At 43.7% G+C, this 23,180-nt stretch overlaps 1 protein-coding gene across 1 annotated transcript in view; it reads right to left on the bottom strand.

Moving 5' to 3' along the window:
• Window positions 1–23,180, bottom strand: part of SCARB2 (scavenger receptor class B member 2) — a 125,242-nt gene that overhangs the window by 49,183 nt on the left and 52,879 nt on the right. Inside the window, exons 3-6 of the mRNA XM_073541223.1 lie at window positions 12,066–12,213; window positions 11,472–11,672; window positions 9,768–9,859; window positions 1,155–1,274 (exon numbers count right to left, since the gene is read on the bottom strand). Coding sequence (XP_073397324.1) covers window positions 1,155–1,274; window positions 9,768–9,859; window positions 11,472–11,672; window positions 12,066–12,213 — 561 coding nt within the window. The remainder of the gene's footprint in view (window positions 1–1,154; window positions 1,275–9,767; window positions 9,860–11,471; window positions 11,673–12,065; window positions 12,214–23,180) is intronic.

Here is a 23,180-nt window from a genome sequence, read left to right as displayed (position 1 = left end):
CACAAAAATGCAACAAGGTGCGTTTGGCGCATGTCGGCGCAGCGCAAAAAGGGCGCATGCGCTGGCAAAAACATACCAGCGCACGGCCAGCGTACCCAACACTAAATATAGGGTACGCTGATCACATGCAGCGTCATGCGACCATAGGATGAGCTGATCAGAAGGGGTGCGGCTGGGGGCGGAGCTTAGCGGCAGCCGAGCACTTCGGCTGATAACGCAAGTCTGAAAGTAGCCTAAGGCCTCATACTCACTGGCGATAAAATCGGATGAGTGCAATCCGATTTTAAATCGGATTGCACTCTGACCAATGTTAGTGAATGGGTGACATCTCACTTGCGATTTTTTTCTCATCCAAAATGAGTCTGAGAAAAAAATCGCAGCATGCTGCGATTTGCAGCGATTTTTGCCAATACAAGTCAATGGGTGCGATTAAAAAAACGCACCAAAAACGGACCATCCGTTTTAAACGGATACATTACCATTCTGTGGCATAGAACACAGTAAATGGTCCTGTAAATGACTGTATAAAAAATAGGTGCTGGTAAAAAAAACGGATCGCAAATGGATGAAAAACGGAAGGAAAACGGATAGAAAACGGATAGAAAGATTAAAAATCGCATAGAAAACGCATGACACTCGCATAGTACTCCACCCTTTTTTACGGTCCAGAAAACGGACCGTTTTCTTAATCGCCAATGGGTATGAGGCCTAACACTGCCGTTTGCCCACATATTAGGGAGTCGCATGCTACTCTAGAATTTCTTGACTTTCTTGTGCATGGCAATCTAAGATCGGTAGTTTCTTAGAAACTCAAAATCAATTCAAATTCATGGTTAATAGATTGTTTTTATTCTTAGTTAATCGCATTGTTTATATTCTGATACTTGGGCTTTGCTCCATGATGACACTTGTATGCCGCACCATGGAATAAAGTTGCAAGTAACCTTTTAACTCCAAAAGACATTTTCAACAGTCCAGGAAATTTGAATTTTCTAGAAAACAAGCAAAGTCACATGGCAGAGCATTTTTGCATTTCTCTAGGCAACAGTTGAACCTTTTTACCATACTTTTATGACTCAAGTGTTGGTATTGATTTACAGTATCTAATGTTGTTGTCATTCCAAATATACAGGTATATTAAAGATTTTCCTTACCTACATAGATCTGATGAAAATAAGTAAATTATATCATCCTTATTTATTAATGGGTGAAAGGATGTTCCATCTGTTCCATTAATCATGTTGCACGTGTCTGTTGTCCACCACGAAAGACTTCTAATTGAGAAAAAAAATATATCAACAGGAGAACAAATCATATTTTATGCTGATAATGGAAATGAGACAAACCACGCTAGCACTGCTAGAACATCCACTTAATTCCAGCAAGCAATTATTTCCAATATTGCAAAAATAATCCAGGAAACCAGAACCTGTGGTGCTCAGCTATTAAAAGTCAATACAGGAGCATAATCAGAAGATCAAAGATTGTAGATAGCGGCACTCACCACTGGTACATAAAAAACAGCACTTTATTCGGTAAACGCATGAGGATCACAGACATGGAAGAAAACGAGCGTGATCTTATGATTTCACAAGCCAGAAGGGTGAGATCACGTGAAACAGCTGTCGCTCGATTTCCTCCATGTCTGTGATCCTCATGCACTGACCGAATAAAGTGCTGTTTTTTATGTACCAGTGGTGAGTGCCGCTATCTACAATCGTTGATCTTCTGATTACACTCATATTTTATGACCCTTAGGGTACGTTTCCACGTACCGTTAATGCAGCGCTTTTGATGGAGCGGAAAACCCATTACGCCCAAAGCCTCGCCCCCTTTTGTCCACGCGGTGATTCCGGATGTGCTCATTGAACACATACGGAATCGCCGCAGCGTATCCATAGAGTAGAACAGTAAATATATAAGGTGCACTACCAATGGGGTAATACTAGCTGATAGGGTGCTGCATAATGCATTGTACAAATAGCAAGGACAAAAGCAAGAGAAAAGACCAATAAATAAAAATAGCGCACACCTAAATAAGAAAAAAAAACTATATATATAAATCAATAATTTTATTCAAATACCAGACCACAAAAAGACACATACATGATTAAACACCATTAAAAAACTACAATCACAATAACACATCACCTAAGGTCCCGTGCTTATAACAGGTGGTGCATAATCCTGATCCTACATGACACAGACATACTGCATATATGATAAAATGACCAAAACACATGAAAATATGAATACGCTCCAATGGATGAACCTTATGTTAGCATATGAATAAGTAATCAAAATTGGGCGTCCCCAAGATTGAAAAAAAAAAAAAAAAAGTGTGCAAATGACCCTATAAACCTAACAAAATAGCTCTGAATGAGGCGAATGCGATAATCAAGAATAGTGATAGACCACTAATAGGAATATGCAAATGGTCTAGCATACAATAGCATCCAAGCACAATAAATGTGTGTATGGATAGTAGGCTATAGGGCAAATTACCACAGGAGCAGTCCAGTCAGGCAGTCAGGAAATAGTCATGATAGAAAGCAAGGTCCCGGGATCTGAGGTGAGTGGGAAGCATATCCATAGAGTAGGCTATTTACTTCGCGGTGGATGCCAAAGGATCCGTTTTGTGACGGATCCGCAGAACGAAGAATTTTAAAAGAGAGAGAGAGAGAGATTTTTTTTGTCCACCAGAAAGGATTTCAGGGTTAATTTTCTCCCTGACCGGAGGACTTGGACAATAGGGGACGCAGATGCAACATACGTGTGAGAGGAGTGCCTGAGGTGGAGGATTCTGAGTCTCCTGATCTAATCCTGCAGGACATCTTTAATAATATTCTGGGTGCACCTTCAACCAATATAACTAAGGTGGACAGAGCACACAGGGCGCTACAGCCTAAGAACATGTCTACTCAACCCCGAGATATTATATGCTGTGTTCACGACTTTACTACTAAAGAATTGATCATGTCCAAAGCCAGAACCCGGAACCAGACCCCCTCATTTCGGGGAACAGAGGTTCAGCTCTTCCCCGATCTCTCCCGCATAACCCTGCAGAAGCGGAGACACCTCAGGCCCCTCCTGCTAATTCTCCAGGAACACCAAATTAAGTATAGATGGGGGTTCCCATTTGCCCTGACGGCCATGAAAGATGGAAAGTCCACGACTCTGCGTACCCCTGCTGATGTGACGGCCTTCTGTACAACCCTGGAAATCCCGGTGGTCAACATTCCACCATGGGTCCTGCATGTACCTGGTGCTCCCCCTCCGCCGGTGTGGACCAAGGTGGGGGGAGGAAGGCGCGGGGCGCGTGGGGGAGGCGGGGGGAGAGGCGGCCGTGCCCAGTCTTTCCCCCGTATCCGTTGACTTGACTTTTAGTTTAGGCTTGTTTAGAACAGGCCGCATATTCTCTTTTTTCTAAGCCTCCCTTACTGATTGGCCCCTCTGCTTTCTGGCCTGTGACGCTGGAAATGGGACATCCAAACCCCACCGGGGGATGGACACAATGCTGCCTCTGTGTGTCTGGAGCCGCATCATTTACTGAATCAATTGAAGCAGGTCACCCGGGAAGGCAGGTGGCGGGGGCTTCGCCAGGGCCACTTCGGTTGCTTCCCAGTTACCCCTTTCTTTACATTGGAGGGGCGGCTGGTTGGAGATAGACCGGCTCTCTCGGATCCGGAGACTTCCACCTATCCTAGGGCTTCCCTGGGATTGATACTGAGACCGACTTTTTCTACCACTCTGGCCCTCCGAGCCAAGAGTGGGTTCCTCAGGGGATCCCTCCCCGGGTTAAACCCCGGGTATTGTTCTCAATGGTTTCTCTATGTTTTTTCACTTTTTGGTTATGTAATTTACTAACTGAGTGTCTATGTCTTCCCTTTTCCTTGTTGTTCTTACCCTACCCAACCATCCAAATTTTGTTTCCACCCTCGGTTCGATCTTTGACAGCCTTCATCTGGTGGACCAGCCATGCTGAGACAATCTCTATGTTAACCTACACCTTCACAGGTAATGGTCCTGACACCTGCACTACACTCCACTTAATGCAACTAAGATGACACGTATTGTATCTATTAATGTGCGGGGTCTTAATTCTCCCCGCAAAAGGAAATTGCTGTTACAGGAGCTGCGCTCCACTAGGGCAGACGTGGCTTTCATCCAAGAGACCCACTTTGACTCTACAGGCTCATTTAAGTTTGCGGCCCACTTATATCCCCAACAATATCTAGCAAGCACGAATACTAAGAAAGGGGGGGGTTGCAATCTTGATTGCAAAAAATTGCCCTATACAAGTCACTGGAAATCACTCTGACCCTAAGGGACATTACGTGATCCTGGAGGCACAGGTGGGGGGCTCACCTCATATTCTCGCTAACATTTATGCTCCGAATGAGGGACAGATTCGTTTTCTGAGGGGGGTATTTTCACTCGTAGGGGGGCTTCCCCATGCGGCGACGATAGTAGGTGGAGATTTCAATCTTCCATTCTCTGAAACATTTGACAGGCTCTCTCTCGGGAGGTTCCCGCCCTCTGACTCTGTAAAGAAGCTGTCTTTGGGCTTCCGGAGGATTATAAGATCTGAGATTCTCTTTGACGCATGGAGGGTGGCGCACCCTGGGGAGAGAGCCTTTACCTTCTTTTCACACCCACACCAGACCCATACCAGGATCGATTACTTCTTTGTAAACTCTGCTATTCTTAAGAGGCTGGGGGGGGTGGAACTGGGCTCCATTACCTGGTCAGATCATGCCCCTGTGATCATGGATCTTGAGGGAGCCCATACTCGACCTAGATTTGGCTACTGGCGCTTAAATGAATCTTTACTCAAGGACCCCGAAGTCAGGGCCTCACTGCATAAGCAACTGGAGGAATTCTTCCAGCTCAATACGGGCTCAGTCTCCTCCCTGGGAATTCTGTGGGAGGCACATAAGGCGGTGATGAGGGGCCATTGTATTAGGGAGGGCGCCAGGGCCAAGAGATCCACGGGGGTTCAGAGGGCACATTTGACTTCTCAACTAAAGCTTCATGAGAGGACACTTGCTGAATCTCCCTCTCTGGCCGCTTTGAAAGAGGTGGTCAGACTAAGGGAAAAATTAAAAGATCTGGCGGTGGTGGGGGCGGAGAAGCTACTAACTTTCTCTAGACAGAAATTTTATGAAAGGGGCAATAGGGCTCACACCCTCCTTGCACGCCAGCTGAAAGAACGCTCCGCGGCTTCATGTCCTCAGGCCTTGCGGGACGCTGCAGGGGTGACGCACTATCACCCTGATGCCATAGCTGATATTTTTTATAATTTCTACAAAAAATTGTACAATCTTGGTCCCCCATCGGCTGATGGATCCAAGGGTTCAGGGGCTATTGAAGACTATCTTGCTACCTTAGACCTCCCCTCCCTACCTAGTGAAGCGATTGAATCTCTAAATAGTGCAGTTTCCTCTGAAGAGGTAGAGGAGGTTTTGGAGTCCCTGCCCATGGGAAAATCACCTGGACCTGACGGTCTGACATACTTTTACTATAAGACATTCGCCAAAACACTCCTTCCTCATTTAGCCTCATTATTTAACTCCTTCTTGCAAGGCGACCCAATCCCGTCCACAATGCTACATTCCCACCTCATCCTCCTTCCAAAACCGCCTAGGGACCCCTTGGACTGTGCAAACTATAGGCCAATAGCCCTTTTGAATACAGATTTGAAGGTGTTCACCAAGCTACTGGCCTCCAGACTTAATAAATGGATACCCTCGATTATTCATAAAGACCAAGTAGGCTTTATTCCATGCCGTCAAGGGGGTGATAACACCAGGAGGGTTGTGGACTTGGTGGACATCTCGAACCGAAAGAAATTGCAAACACTAGTACTGAGTCTTGACGCCGAGAAGGCTTTCGACCGCCTCTCCTGGCCATTCCTTTTTAGTACGATGCGGGTCTTTGGCATCTCGGGCGGATTTCTGTCCGCGCTGAGATCCCTATACAACCACCCTACAGCAGCCATAAAACTCCCTCTCTGTACATCCAAACCATTCACTTTATCGAATGGCACTAGGCAGGGGTGCCCTTTGTCGCCTCTCCTGTTTGCCCTCTGCATAGAGCCCCTGGCAGCGTCCATACGACGGGACCCCAATATTTCTGGGGTGATGGTTGGGAGTAAATCTTTTAAGATCGCACTATTTGCTGATGATGTCCTATTGACGCTCACTAATCCCCACGTGTCTCTTCCGAACCTCATCAGGGCTTTGAGGAGATATGGGGACTTATCTGGATATAAAATCAATTCCAGCAAAACGGAGGCTATGCCGCTTAACATCCCCCCTGAGGTATGGGACCACCTACGCCTGAATTTTAAATTCAGGTGGAAACAGGATGCTGTGAAATATTTGGGGGTGAATATTACGTCCTCATATGAGACCCTCTACAAACTAAACTTCCCCTCCCTCTTTAAAGAATCAAAAGCCCGCCTGAATAAATGGCAATCACTCCCTCTTTCGTGGATGGGTCGGATAGCGGCGGTAAAAATGAGCCTTTTACCCAGATTGATTTACGCCTTTGAGACCCTCCCAGTTGGAGTTCCGGTCTCGGAACTGAAGTCCCTTCAGGCGGCTATTCTTAGGTTCATATGGCAACAAAAGCGCCATAGAGTGGCTAAGGAGGTTCTCACAGCTCATAAGACCAGGGGAGGGCTTTCTGTGCCAAATATTCTTAACTACTACTGGGCTACCCACCTGAGGAGAATCCCCTGCTGGACATCCCTATGGGCCTACAGCAAGTGGAATGAAATAGAGAAATTATGGCTTGCCCCAATACACCCTAACTCTCTCTTATGGTCGCCAGCACGGTGTGAGTCCTTTCCACCCCTTTTGGGCCCCATGCAGTTCACCCGTAACATTTGGAATACCTGCACACGGAGATTTGCCCTCATGTCACCTTGCTCCCCCCTGGTGTCCTTCATCTATCACCCACAGCTCCCAAGCAGTTTAGAGTCTCCTATGGTTCACCCTTGGCTTAAAGCGGGCCTATTTAGATTTGCGGATATTATAGACGGGGAGACCATGGAGATTCACTCCTTTGATTATCTTAAGCAACATTTCTCGATTTCCAATAGGGAATTCTTTCAATACCTACAAATCAGAGATTTTGCTAACTCCCTATATGGTAAAGCGGGAGCTTCGATCCCCACGGATTTCGAGAAAATTTGCAGGAGGGGCGTGAACACCAGGGGTCTGATCTCAGAAATTTATAACCTTTTATCGAATCCACGGGGTGGGTTTGGTGAATCTTTTCTATACATGCGCATACATTCCCGAGAGTGGTCTGTCATTTGGAGGAATGCCGCAAAATCGTCAGTGTGTACTCTCTATAGAGAAAATATCTATAAGATACTAATGCACTGGTATCACACTCCAGAGTTTCTGCATGGACTGAATCCCTCTGTCCCTCCCTCCTGTTGGAGATGTGGAAAAAGCACTGGGTCCCTCATGCATATATTTTGGTCATGCCCATAAATTGTACCTTTTTGGGGTGAACCTACGTCCCTCATTGACAAGGCATTGCATACAGATATAGAACTAAACCCGCTGGTGCTTCTCCTGGGTCACGGGGCGCCAGGTATGGGCAAACTCTCCAATAGATTATTGCAACATATCGTTACGGCGGCCAGATGCCTGATTGCGCGCTTTTGGAGGCAGCAGAGTCCCCCTTTGCTTCAGACTCTCATTAGACGGATCATGGATGTCAGAAGGATGGAACACCTTACAGCCTTACTAAATGATTCGGTGGTGCGCTTTCAGGCAATTTGGTCCCCGTGGGATTATTATGCAGCGGGATCCGACCTGTATTGCGGCTGAGTTCGGATCTGATTAGTCGATTTAATTGAGGTTTTTCCCCCCCTTTTTTTTTTCTTCCCCTCCCCTCCTTCTACTCCTTACTGTCTTGTCTTTGTCATGTATATCTTTGTAAAATTAAGGTCATTTATAGCCTTATATCGTTTATATTGTTTATTATTCATGCGCACTATACAGAAACTAAATACTTGTACGACTTTGTTTTGTTATGCCATGTTTAATAAAATAAAATAAATTTTATGGTTAAAAAAAAAAAAAAAATTTTTCTCCCTGACCTCCTTCCTCCGGGCATGCGCACTGGAAAATGCGGATCCAACAACAAAAAAAACGTTGCAGGGTCCGTCCAGGCATGCCGGCGGATGAAAAAATTTTGGCGGATCCTCACAAAAACGGATCCAACGGATGGCCATCCGTCAATATCCGCCAGTAATGCAACTCAATGGGGGAAAAAACGGATCCGCAAAAAAAAAAAAATAGCGGATCCGTTTTTTTCAAAACCTGGCGGATTTTGACTGATGGTCAAAAACGGAAGTGTGAAAGAGGCCTAAGCGTCTCTGCAAGGTAAACCGACATGCTGCGGTCTAAAAAGACGCGCCACATGTCCGGTTTAGCGGGTGTGTCACCTGCGTAATAGTGGACGCATAGTGGAGACGGGATTTCATAAAATCCCCTCCACTATGCAGGAACATCTGACCGCTGCGGATTAAACGTTGCAGCTGTATGCAGTGTCCAATCCGCAGCAAATGCTGAATGTTTCCAGACCGTGGAAACATGCCCTTAACATCCAAGTCAGTCCAACAAAGTGACAGGTCAGAACTAGTAAGGTGGAAAATAAACCACGTAATCCAAATTCAAGCTACTATTGAGCAATATACATTCAAATGAAGGGAAAATAATCCCAAAAGAAGCAAACTCAATTTTCCTCATCTTAGGGAAAAATGTTATCCCAAGTTCAATTACAACAGGCAGAATAAATGCATGGTCATCCATTAACTAAGACTTGCAACATTAAAGGTAATCTGTCAGCAGCTTTTTACTATGTAATCTGACAGCAGCACAATGAAGGGGCAGGGCCTGTGATTCCATGAATATGTCACTTGCTCATATTGATGTACTTTCAATACAATTGGTGTTTTATCAGCAGGAGATTATCACTGCAGGACTAGGTGTCATGTCCAAGGTAGTCAGGTTTATCTGTATAATTCCACCCATATCACTAATTGGCAGCTTGCAGATTATGTACAATGTATACAGGAAGCTGCTAATCAGGGGTGCAGGGTCTTACACGGCTCAGCATTCTGTCCAATGCTACATCTACGGCCTCTTTCACACATCAGTATTTTTGATCAGTATTTCATCAGTATTTGTATGCCAAAACCAGGAATGTCTCAAAAACAAAGAACAGGAGTCAGTCTTTCAATTATATTTTTTCTCAGTAAGTTCCATTCCTGGCTTTGGCATACAAGCACTGATGCAAAATACTGACCAAATACTGATGTGTGAATGAGCCTTACAGCAGAGAAAACATGGATTCAATCACAACTACACCAAGCAGACCAGTAACTGATACATTGCTGGAATCAGGCTCTCTAACACAACTTTATGCTGCTCTTAGATTACATAGCAAAGCTGCTTACAGATTGATTTTAATACACTCCCCTAAATGGTATATGGTATCAGGATCATTTTATTCTCTCTTCATATATGAGCTATGACAAGCATCCCTGCAGTGAGCAGCACAGACTCACAGCTCTAACAGTACAGACTGTATAACTCCTTGATTACATAGCATCCTTTTTAGCTTGCAGTGGGGGCACTGTCTGAGGGTGCTTTATGAAATCCATGAGCCTCATGACTTCTTACACTGCATACACGGGTACATAATATGCTATAGGAGCTAAGGAAACATGCTGTTCCTACCTGTTTTCATTCCATTCCACAATCTTTGTAAAATCAAGGTATCCTTCGGAACCACTGAGAAACACGTATGTCCCATCATTTGTTGCATTCATCTGCAAAAAGTGAAGTGCGACGCGAAGACATAAGGCAGTTGATAAGTGAGGTCTATAAAGTCAAGTCTAGAGTTGAGTGAATTTGCTCGGGTTTCCTCTTATTCGACAAGCTATAGCGCTTGCCGAATAAGCTGCAGTGGGAACCAGGCTTCCTGGATCGCGCCGGCCAATCAGCTGATCGGCACCGCAGCTGCATGTGCCACGGCTGTGTGACAGTCACAGCACATGCATGGATAGCCCAACAAACAGGCTATCCATGAATGTGCTGTGACTGTGACACGGCCGTGACACATACAGTTGCGGTGCCGATCAGCTGATCGGCCGATGCAATCCAGGAAGCCAGGGTTCCCTCTGCAGCTTATTCGGCAAGCGCTATAGCTTGTCAAATAAGAGGAAACCCGAGCAAATTCGCTCATCTCTAGTCAAGACCACTTAAATAGTGTCTTCGTAAATGTATAACATAAGTTTAAAAAAATTCATAATTGTGGTTCCTTTAACAACAAACAAAAAAAACATAGCAATATGAATTCAGTCATAATGTGCCATGATTGGAAGCCTATGATTGGGGACAGAGAAGACCTTACGGAGAATTAGGACTGAATTCATGAAGGATGCATATTACACATCTTTGTATTCGCATTATGATTATTTTGAACTTCAGAAGTGCTGATTTGGGGCATTTGAAGAATGATGGGTGGGCAACGCCGCGCCTCCTCGACAGGGGGCGAAAATGTTAAAAATTTCTAAATTTTCTGGGGTAATCCAGGACTTTTTTTTTTTTTTTTTAACTATGGGCCTAAGAACTAACCGGCAGGTAGTATGCCTGTTGTGCCCAGTGCCAATCTCTCCAAGCACAAAGCAGTCATAGACCGCTCCTGCAAGCAATTCAAAGGCTTCTGCAGAATGCACGTCGACAGAGCAGCGGCTTCTCATCTTCTCTGCTCCGCCGATGTCATGCTGATGGTTTACACACTTTTTGATAAAAAAATATGTATAAATGTTTATTTGTATAGCAATTATGGAATTTGTGTTATAATTATGGTAAGTTGATGCATTTTACTAGTAAATATGTCTGTATATTGGCCATGGGGCATGTGCACCTGGGCATTGATTTAACACTATAGGAGTGCAGGCCTTGTTCTGTTTTTCAGCAAGAAGTTTGAGATCAAGACCATTTGAAAAGTTATGTAACATTTTATTTTAAATGCACTGGAAAAAGGAAAATCGGATGCACAATGTGTACAATCGGCAACTAATAGAAATTGTGCAGCCACTTTCTAATTTATACATATGAAGATTACATGATCTATTTGTGATTATGGAAGCAGACATTTTTCTTTTTAATTTTTTTTCCCACTGATCCAATGAGGCAGACTTCCTAATGGCATCATTAAATGACTGTTCCAAAGCAACAATAGATAACATATAACTGCACATTAATTAAACATAGGCCCCCTATATAGAACCTTGGTGGGTCTGTAGCATGGGTATCATGTCACAAGTTGGTATTAGTATGGAACCTCTTTGGAAAGTTTCTTAAAAATGTGGTTTATTGATTTTTTTTACTTTACAAAGCATTTGAACACACTTCCCTCCCACCTATGAAACTTACATTGTAGAAGAGGCCAAACATTTCACTAATTTCCGGTACTACAGTGTGCACCAAAGAAAGTACAGGATCCTTGTAACCCCACAGCAAGTCATCCACCGATCGAATAAGAAATATATTTTCATTGTAAGTCTTCAAAACTGCAGCAACTATGGCTTTTATATATTTAAAATACTTATTATTTCTGGTCATTTCCAACAGGGTCTGAAATAAAGAACAATGCAGTTACCGATAAGTCTGCTCTAATCTTGTAAACAAATGAGACAAGCTATTAACTACAAGCAAACAATTCCTCAGTAGGTTGAAATGGCAACAAAAATCTACATTTTAAGAGCCACAAAAAGCCACACTATATTTGAGAAGTGGCGGTCCAACTCACCTCTCCAGTAAACCTTGTGGGAGACAAGGTAAAAGAAAAGCTAGCAATTGCCTCACCCTTGTAAAAACATTCATTTTTGGGTGATTGCCATTGGGGCACCTGGCACAGTTGGACTATATTAGTAAGTTATTTATGCTTGCTTGCGGAACAACCTCTGTAATACAGTGTATTAGACTGAAAATAAAATTCTGCTTAAACAGTGATATAATAAGACTTACCACAATAGGAATATTGATTGTTCGTATTAAGTCCACTTTAGGGTCCCCCACAGACTTGTTAGGTTCAAAAATGTAAGTCTTGGGACTAACAGCAAAAACTTCAGTACCATTCCTAAGAAATTCAACATTCTCTTTAGGTCGATATTCCCTACAAATAAAGAGAGAAAATTAATTAATCCTAAAATAAGCACTTTAGTATAAGAGTATGTACATGTATTACATTATTATTATTATTATTATTTATTGTTATAGCGCCATTTATTCCATGGCGCTTTACATGTGAGGAGGGGTATACATAAAAACAAGTACAATAATCTTAAACAATACAAGTCATAACTGGTACAGGAGGAGAGAGGACCCTGCCCGCGAGGGCTCACAATCTTCAAGGGATGGGTGATAATACAGTAGGCGAGGGTAGAGCTGGTCGTGCAGCGGTTTGGTCGATCGGTGGTTACTGCAGGTTATAGGCTTGTCGGAAGAGGTGGGTCTTCAGGCTCTTTTTGAAGGTTTCGATGGTAGGTGAGAGTCTGATATGTTGTGGTAGAGAGTTCCAGAGTAGGGGTGATGCGCGAGAGAAATCTTGTATGCGATTGTGGGAAGAGGAGATAAGAGGGGAGTAAAGAAGGAGATCTTGTGAGGATCGGAGGTTGCGTGCAGGAAAGTACCGGGAGACGAGGTCACAGATGTATGGAGGAGACAGGTTGTGGATTGCTTTGTATGTCATGGTTAGGGTTTTGTAATGGAGTCTCTGGGCAATTGGGAGCCAGTGAAGGGATTGACAGAGGGGAGAAGCTGGGGAATAGCGGGGGGACAGGTGGATTAGTCGGGCAGCAGAGTTTAGAATAGATTGGAGGGGTGCGAGAGTGTTTGAGGGGAGGCCACAGAGCATGAGGTTGCAGTAGTCAAGGCGAGAGATGATGAGGGCATGGACTAGGGTTTTTGCAGATTCTTGGGTGAGGAATGAACGGATGCGTGAAATATTTTTGAGTTGAAGTCGGCAGGAAGTGGAAAGGGTTTGGATATGTGGTTTGAAGGAGAGATCAGCGTCAAGGATTACTCCGAGGCAGCGAGCTTGTGGGACTGGGGAGAGTGGGCAGTCATTTACTGTAATTGATAGGTTCGTAGGGGGGGTCACGTGAGATGGGGGAAAGATGATGAATTCTGTTTTGTCCATGTTGAGTTTCAGATATCTAGTGGAGAAGAAGGATGAAATAGTGGACAGACATTGAGGGATTCTGGTTAGTAGGGAGGTGATATCTGGTCCAGAGATGTAGATCTGTGTGTCATCAGCATAAAGATGATACTGAAAGCCATGAGATTCTATGAGCTGTCCCAGGCCAAAGGTGTAAATAGAGAACAGCAGGGGCCCAAGGACTGAACCTTGTGGGACTCCGACAGATAGGGGGCGAGGTGAGGAGGTGGTGTGTGAGTGGGAGACGCTGAATGTCCGGTCTGTTAGGTATGATGAGATCCAGGAGAGGGCCAAGTCTGTGATGCCGAGGGATGAGAGGGTCTGTAATAATAGGGAATGGTCCACTGTGTCAAAGGCAGCCGACAGGTCCAGGAGGAGGAGGACAGAGTAGTGTCGCTTGCTCTTGGCAGTTAAGAGGTCATTGGTGACCTTAGTAAGGGCAGTTTCAGTGGAGTGGTGTGACCGGAAGCCAGATTGTAAGCGGTCGAAGAGGGAGCAAGAAGAGAGATGGGAGGACAGTTCAAGGTAGACGTGTTGTTCCAGTAGCTTGGAGGCGTATGGGAGAAGTGATATAGGGCGATAGCTAGATACAGAGGATGGGTCAAGAGAGGGCTTTTTGAGGATAGGTGTGATGGAGGCATGTTTAAAGCTTGAGGGGAAAACACCAGTTGTTAGTGACAGGTTGAAGAGATGGGTTAGGGTTGGGATGAAGACTGTGGTGAGGTTTGGGATGAAGTGGGATGGGATCGGGTCGAGTGCACAGGTGGTGAGATGTGATCTTGAGAGTAGAGTGGAGAGTCGATCTTCTGTAATGGTGGAGAAGTTGGTTTTGAAGGTGGAGGGCTGGGAAGTCGGGAGGAAGGGCTCTGGGGGTTGTTGACCAAAACTGTCCCTGATGTTATCAATTTTCTGCTTGAAAAATGAGGCAAAGTCTTCAGCTGAGATGAGTGGGGAGGGAGGAGGTGCTGGGGGGCGGAGGAGAGAATTGAAGGTGTTGAATAACTGTTTAGGGTTGTGAGACAGGGAGGATATGAGAGATGAGAAGTAGGTTTGTTTAGCTGTGGCGAGTGTGGTCTTGAAAGTAGTGAGGGACTGTTTGAATGCGATGAAGTGCTTGTTGGAGTGGGATCTTTTCCATCTGCGCTCAGCAGCCCTGGAAGCTCGCCTCAGCTCTTTGGTCAGGCTGGTGTGCCAGGGCTGTCTGTTGATTTTGCGAGTTTTGGTATGTGTAAGTGGGGCAGCGGATTCCAAAGCTACAGCTATTGTGGTGTTATATAGAGCGGCAGCGTCATCCGCATTGTGTAAGGAACTTATATCTGTAAGAGGGAGGAGGGATTCAGAGAATGAGTGTAGGTCAAGGTGTTTAAGATTCCTGCGAGGGTGTGAAAGTTTGTGGGGTGGGGATTGTAGACATGGAGTGAAGAGGGAAGAGAATGTGAGCAGGTTGTGGTCAGAGAGAGGAAGAGGTGAGTTAGAGAGGTTAGATAGGGAGCAGAGGCGGGTGAAGATGAGGTCCAGTGTGTGGCCATCTTTGTGGGTGGCTGTAGAAGACCATTGAGTGAGGCCGAAGGAGGAAGTGAGAGATAGAAGTTTAGTGGCAGCTGAGAGGGAAGTGTCGATGGGGATGTTGAAGTCGCCCATGATGATAGTAGGGATGTCCGCGGAAAGGAAATGAAGTAACCAGGTGGTGAAGTGGTCAAAGAAGGTGGTGGCTGGCCCTGGGGGGCGGTAGATGACAGCCAGTTGGAGGTTGGAGGGGGAGTAGATGCGCACATGCGCACATTACATAAATGTGTATAAAAAAAATTCTGCATAAAAAAAAAAAAGGTCACATGTATTTCTATAGTTTAATATTTGATATTCAGGTATCACATCAGGGAATGTTTTACAAATGCATGTATGAGCTACCATGAATGTGCTATTGCATTTAATCACAATGGTTTAGTCAGCTCTGTCATCCTCTCCTGTGCTGGGGCGTGCCGAGCTGTCAGTGCTTTGATTGAGAGCTCGGTTGACCTATCTGACACTGGGAGATGCATAGATTTCCACAGGTGCTCCCTGTTCTTGTTTATTGCCCTGTTATTTAGGTGAACTGTGTGGCCTTGTTCGTCTGATCACTGCGCTGTAAGTTCTGATCTTCTGCTGCTGACCTTTGGACAATGTTCTGACTACCCGTGTGTTATTGTTCCTTTGCTTCCGATCTTCTGCTGCTGACCCTTTGCTTAACCACTATTTCTCTGTTATTCTGACCCTGGAATGTGACCTGATTTACAACTTTGTATTTACCCTTGGTTTACGATGTGCTCTTTTGGTACTGACCTGGGAACGTCTGACTTCGCTGACTCGCTGTCTGTGGGTTGTGACTAGCGTAACAGGTTTCATTCATTTTTCACAATGAAATCCATAGGGGGAAGTGGCAAAAAACCACAAGGAAAAGGCATCTGTGCAACCTAGATCTCGTACAAGTTATACAGTGCCTTGTGAAATTATTCGGCCCCCTGGAACTTTTCAACCTTTTCCCACATATCATGCTTCAAACATAAAGATACCAAATGTAAATTTTTGGTGAAGAATCAACAAATTATGTTGTGGCCTGACACCATCTTTTACTTTTCAGGCTCACTTCCATGTATATTATCAAGAATATATAAAGAATTGTACATGTATGCAAGGAGGTCAGCTATTCCTAACCTCATCACAAACTTCGGTCTGACTGTAAAGCAAAAGGCTGTTAATCTATGAGACAGCTCACTGGTGTAATAGGGAACCAATAAGCAATAGGTAATAGTGAACCAATAAGCAATAGGTCCATGTGTAAAAGCATTGTTGTGAACTACCACATTGTTGTGAACTACCACATTGACTTGCATTGGTCAGTATGCTCTTCCTTTGCTCACAAAAGGGGCATTTGATACTGTGGAATATGTGCGAATGAAATAATAGGCTACTGAAATGGCAGACATAAAATACAGTGGGTACGGAAAGTATTCAGACCCCTTTAAATTTTTCACTCTGTTTCATTGCAACCATTTGGTGAATTCAAAAACTGAAGTATCACATGGTCATAAGTATTCAGACCCTTTGCTCAGACACTCATATTTAAGTCACATGCTGGCCATTTCCTTGTGATCCTCCTTGAGATGGATCTACTCCTTCATTGGAGTCCAGCTGTGCTGTGTTTCATTAAACTGATAGGACTGCTGCAATGAAACAGTGAAAAATTTAAAGGAGTCTGAATACTTTCCGTACCCACTGTAGATACTTAGATGAACACTGCTTTTAGCTTAAAGGCCTTTTACGAGAGGCGTTGACAGCATTTACGATTGTTTGCTCCCGCTCACTAACCAGTTAAAACTACTCACTAATCAAATGACAAAACATTTGTCATCTCATTGCATTTTCTAAAAAGGCATAAAATAATAAAAAATAGTCTACACAGCGACCAATATAGCGCTCACTAAATATTATTTCAGAGGACCCGTCAGCACATTTCACAATACAAACTGCTATCTTAATCTGTCTCCTCCACTTATCTCCAAACTAATCTCTTGATATCTTTCCACACATAACCTACCATCTTCCCAAGACCTCCTTCTCTCCTACCCCCAATCACAATCCACACTAAAGACTTTTCCTGAGCATCCATCTTAGGGGAAGTAGTGCCTCAGCATGTTCATACATCTTCCACAAATAAAACCTTCAGGCGCAAACCTGAAAACTCATCTTTTCAGGAAAGTCTACAGCCTGCTGCCACATTACTACAACAGTAATAGGAGCATAAAGAAAGGTTACCTTCGTGTAAGGAGGGCGCCACGTGACCAGCTGCTCTGCAGAGTACTGATCAGTGTGAAGAAAGAGCCACCTTTTGATGCTCATTTCTACCCACAACAACCAGTGGCGGTATATCTGCCAGGTCTTGCAGAAGCAATGGTCGATATTCAAAACTGAGCCCACTCTTAAGGGGGTTTTACAAACTTTTCCTGACCGCCCACTCCTCACTACAAGAATGGGTAGGAACCTCAAGGACCTACTGGTGATGAGTCACTATGTGGCCAGCCCTCCAAACCCTTTTGATGCTGGAAGACAGAAGTGGGGCTGTTATCCTTGTGGATCCTGCTTGGCGTGTAAAAATATCACGAGCACCACCTCTTCCACCTCGGCCGATCGGAATAGGGATTACCGGATTACGTGCTACATTACATGTAGCACCAGCCATGTAGTATACTACACCACACGCACATGCAATTTAATTTACATAGGGCTCACATCCTGTGAGTTCCGAATTAGGGCAAAGGAGCATGTGAGGGACATTATCGCTGCAAGGAATTCAAATGACATCTCTCTGGCTTGAAGACGATCCCCAGGCATTTCAATCTGTGCCATGATTACAAACCGGCCACACTACAGATACGCAGCATCGACAGAGTGCATTGCGGCATTAGAGGGCGTGACCTAAAACGCGCCCTGGCACAGCTTGAATACCCCTGGATCGTCATGGCCTTAATAAAAAATTGTTCTTCGTTCCCTTCCTGTGAAAGATGTTCATGACTGTATCCCTCCTCTCTTATTTTAATACTGTATGCTTGTCATGATTTTAAATTTATTGATTTGTTACCGTGTTTAGTACTCCGCCTCTGGACCTACTTGATGAAGAGCCGTTTCATTCTGCTGATGGAACACATTGCATTGCAAAAACACAGAATTTACTGACATTTTAAAATCTAAAAAGTGGAAAATAAAAACATGTGTAAAAGAGATTACAGATATCTCATTTACTTTGCTATGATTTTATTCTGCTGTGCTTCCGCATTGTGTGCAACAAGCTGAAGATTTTGTAACAGAAATTTCTGAAATTGGAATCACTTCCTTTTCATCTGAATTAATTTCAAATTAATACCACAGTATCAGAAATTTCAGCAACAAGCATGGAATACAGAGATAAGAAATGAGTGATAGTGTACATACGCGTTTACAGTGGATATAAAAAGTGTACACACATGTTAAAATGCCATGTTTTTATCATGTAAAAAAAATCATACCAATGACGTTTCACTTTTCCCAGCTTTATTGTCACCCTTAAGGCCCTTTTACATTTAGCGATGCACCAGCGATCCGACCAGCGATCCGACCCGGTCAGGATCGCTGGTGCATCGCTAAATGATCGCTAGTGAGCATTCATACAGAAAGATCTCACAGCGATGCAGCAGCGACGCAGCGCACGATACTCACCTTTCACACACAGCGATCCTGACGTCCTCCCGTCCGCCTCCACGCGTCGCTGGACGTCACAGCAGGAAGTCACAGCAGGAAGCAGACGACGAGAAATGGAGCCGGACATTCTCGCGCGATCAGCGATCAGCAGCGGGGGAGCCGGTCGCTGGTAAGTATCACACATAGCGATATCACTAGCAATATCGCTATAATGTCACAAAACCAGTGACGTTTTAGCGATATTGCTTAGTGTAAAACCCCCTTAAGGGTATGTGCACACATTGCAGATTTGCCTGCAGCACAGAATCTGCATCTCTTGCCAAAAAACGCAGGTAAAAATCTGCGTGTTTTTTATGCGTTTTTTTCATGCGGATTTGTATGCGTTTTTGTAACCTAAATAAAGATTATTTAACAAAAAAAGAGTTGTGATGTCATTTCTTTGTCCAACCTCTTATTTTGCATACTCTATTGAATATAAAACAGCAAAAGATCAGGATGCAGTGGACCCATATAACTAAGGCCTCTTTCACACTTCCGTTTTTTACAATCAGTCACAATCAGCCAGGTTTTGAAAAAAAACGGATCCTCAATTTTTTTTTGAGGATCCGTTTTTTTCCCATTGACTTGCATTAATGGCGGATTGTGACGGATTGCTGTCCGTTGCATCCGTTTTTTGTGAGGATCCGCCAAAAGTTGCTGTCCGTCACCATCCTCAAAAATTTCAAAACGGAGCTTGTAACGTTTTTTTCTCTGGCGGATCCTGCAAACACTGATTTAACCCGAATTTCTTTCTGGGTGCCGGACAAAAAAACTCTCTCTCTCTCTCTCGCGATTTCTTCATTTTCAGGATCCGTCTGAAAACGAATCCTGTGACATCCGTTCACATCAGTTTAGAACGGATCCGCTTGTCCGCCTTTTTGGCGGATTATAACTGATGCAAAAAACTGAAGTGTGAAAGAGGCCTAAGATGACAACACAGGTGCAAGAATACCGATAAAACAACCGCTCGCAGCCCACCAATACATGGAGGGGGTGGTTGCCTGGTATATTAATGCACAAAACAACTTGTATGCGGCGCTGTTCACACTATGGCCATGCACAGCATCCAGGCCAGCCTAGTAGTGACACCCTTCTATTAGCTCAGGCGGGCTGGCCCAGCGCTATCACAGTGCATGCCATGTGAACAGACACCGCAGTTTACAAGACCAAATGGGCCCAACTGCAACACAGGTGCAAGAATACCGATAAAACAACCGCTCGCAGCCTACCAATACATGGAGGGGGCGGCTGCCTGGTATGTTAACCCCTTCACCCCCAAGGGTGGTTTGCACGTTCATGACCGGGCCAATTTTTACAATTCTGACCACTGTACCTTTATGAGGTCATAACTCTGGAACGCTTCCATGGATCCCGGTGATTCTGACATTGTTTTCTCGTGACATATTGTTCTTCATGTTAGTGGTAAAATTTCATTCATATAACTTGCGTTTATTTGTGAGAAAGATGGAAATTTGGCGAAAATTTTGAAAATTTCGCAATTTTCCAACTTTGAATTTTTATGCCCTTAAATCACAGACATATGGCACCCAAAAAACTTGATAACTAACATTTCCCACATGTTTACTTTACATCAGCACAATTTTGGAACCAAAATTTTTTTTGTTAGGAAGTTATAAGGGTTAAAAGTTGACCAGCGATTTCTCATTTTTACAACACCATTTTATTTTTACGGACCACATCACATTTGAAGCCACTTTGAGGGGTCTATATGATGGAAAATACCCAAAAGTGACACCATTCTAAAAACTGCACCCCTTAAGGTGCTCAAAACCACATTCAAGAAGTTTATTAACCCTTAGGTGTGTCACAGGAATTTTTTTGAATATTTAAAAAAAAATGAACATCTAACTTTTTTTCACAAAAAAAGTACTTCAGGTTCAATTTTTTTTACTTTACCAAGGGTAACAGGAGAAATTGGACTGCAAAAGTTATTGTGCAATTTGTCCTGAGTACGCTGATACCTGATGTGGGGGGGAATGACTGTTTCGGCGCATGGCAGAGCTCAGAATGGAAGGAGCGCCGTTTGACTTTTTCAATGCAAAATTGTCTGGAATTCAGATCGGACGCCATGTCACGTTTGGAGAGTCCCTGATGTACCTAAACAGTGGAAACCCCCTACAAGTGACCCCATTTTGGAAACTAGACCCCCCAAGGAACTTATCTAGATATGTGGTGAGAACTTTGAACCCACAAGGGCTTTACAGAAGTTTATAACGTACAGCGGTACAATTAAAAAATCATATTTTTCCACAAAAATGATCTTTTCACCCTCAATTCTTATTTTTTCAAGGGTAACAGGACCCTAAAAGTTATTGTGCAATTTGTCCTGAGTACGCTGATACCCCACATGTGGGGATAAACCACTATTTGGGCGCATGGCAGAGCTCGGAAGGGAAGCAGCGCCATTTGACGTTTTTGGCTGGAATTGAGATCGGACACCATGTCACGATTGGAAAACCCCTGATGTACCTAAACAGTGGAAACCCCCCCAAAAATGACACCATTTTGTAAACTAGACCCCCCAAGGAACTTACCTAGATGTGTGGTGAGCACTTTGAACACCCCAGTGCTTCACAGAAGTTTATAACGCCCGGGCGTGAAAATAAACACAAACATGATCTTTTAGTCATCATTTTTTTATTTTCCCAAGGGTACCAGGAGAAATTGGACCCCAAAAGTTGTTGTCCAATTTGTCCTGAGTATGCTGATACCCTATATGTGGGAGAAAACTACTGTATGGGCACACGTCGAGGCTCGGAAGGGAAGTAGTGACGTTTTGGAATGCAGACTTTGATGGAATGGTCTGCGGGTGTCATGTTGCCTTTGGAGAGCCCCTAATGTACCTAAACAGTGGAAACCCCCCACAAATGACCCCATTTTGAAAACTAGACCCCCTAAGGAACTTATCTAGATGTGAGGTGAGCACTTTGAACCCCCAAGGGCTTCACAGAAGTTTATAATGCCCGGGCATGAAAATAAAAAAATCGTATTTTTTCCACAAACATGATCAATTAGTCCCCAATTTTTTTATTTTCCCAAGGGTAACAGGAGAAATTGAACCCCAAAGGTTGTTGCCAATTTGTCCTGAGTATGCTGACGCCCCATATGTGGGAGAAAACTACTGTATGGACACACGTCGGGGCTCGGAAGGGAAGTAGTGACGTTTTGGAATGCAGACTTTGATGGAATGATCTGCGGGTGTCATGTGCGTTTGGAGAGCCCCTGATGTACCTAAACTATTGAAACTCCCCATAAGTGACCCCATTTTGGACACTAGAACCCCCACGGAACTTATCTAGATGTGTGGTGAGCACTTTGAACCCCCAAGTGCTTCACAGAATTTTATAACGCTCGGACGTGAAAATAAAAAAACATTTTTTTCAACAAAAATGATATTTTTGCCCCCAATTTTTTATTTTCCTAAGGGTAACAGGAGAAATTGGACCCCAAAAATTGTTTTGCAATTTGTCCTGAGTAGGCTGATACCCTACATGTGGGGGTAAAACACTGTTTGGGCGCATGTCAGAGCTTGGAAGGGAAGGAGCACCATTTGACTTTCTCAACTCAGAATTGGCTGGAATTGAAATCAGATGCCATGTTGCATTTGGAGAGCCCCTGATGTGCCCAAACAGTGGAAACCCCCAATTCTAACTCCAACCCGAACCCCAACACACCCCTAACCCTAATCTCAGCCCTAACCCTAGCCCTAAGCCTAGCCCTAACCCAAGCCCTAACCGTAAAGGAAATAAATACATTTTTTTATTTTATTATTTTTCCCTAACTAAGGGGGTGATAACGGGGTGTTTGATTTACTATTTATGGCGGTTTTTATGTTTGGCGGCTGTCGCACGCTAAAAGACGCTTTTTATTGTAAAAAGTTTTTGCATCACCACATATTGAGAGCTATAATTTTTCCGTATTTTGACCCACCGAGTCATGTGAGGTCTTATTTTTTGCGGGACGAGTTGACGTTTTTATTGGTACCATTTTCGGGCACGCGACATTTTTTGATCGCTTTTTATTCCGATTTTTGGGACGCAGAATGAACAAAAACCAGCGTTTCATGAATTTCTTTTGGGGGGGGTGCGTTTACACCGTTCCGCGTGCGGTAAAATTGATAAAGCGGTTTTATTCTTCGGGTCAGTATGGTTACAGCGATACCTCATTTAGGTCTTTTTTTATGTTTTGTCGGTTTTATGCAATGAAAACTATTTTATATAAAAAATAATTATTCTTGCATCGCTTTATTCTGCGAGCTATAACTTTTTTAGTTTTTCGCTGATGATGCTGTGTGGCGGCTCGTTTTTTGGGGGACAAGATGACGTTTTCAGTGGTACCATGGATATTTATATGCGTCTTTTTGATCGCACGTTATTACACTTTTTGTTTGGCGGTATGATAATAAATCATTTTTTGATTCGTTTTTTATTTTTTAAGGGGTTCACTAAAGGGGTTAACTAATGGGACAGTTTTATAGGGCGGGTCGTTACGGACGCGGCGATACCTAATATGTGTACTTTTATTGCTTTTTGGTTTTTTTGTTTTTTCAAAAAATGGATTTATTTGGGGGAATATTTTTTTTTTTTGTAATTTATTTGGCGATTTTTTTAAAATTATTTTAACACTTTATTTTTATTTTTTTTTTACTTTAT

This window comes from Dendrobates tinctorius, unplaced genomic scaffold, assembly GCF_039654945.1.
Source record: "Dendrobates tinctorius isolate UK_male_01 unplaced genomic scaffold, ASM3965494v1 ptg000011l, whole genome shotgun sequence".
NCBI lineage: Eukaryota > Metazoa > Chordata > Amphibia > Anura > Dendrobatidae > Dendrobates > Dendrobates tinctorius.
The sequence above is the reverse complement of the archived record's forward strand: the minus strand, read 5'-3'. Positions and strand labels throughout refer to the sequence as shown.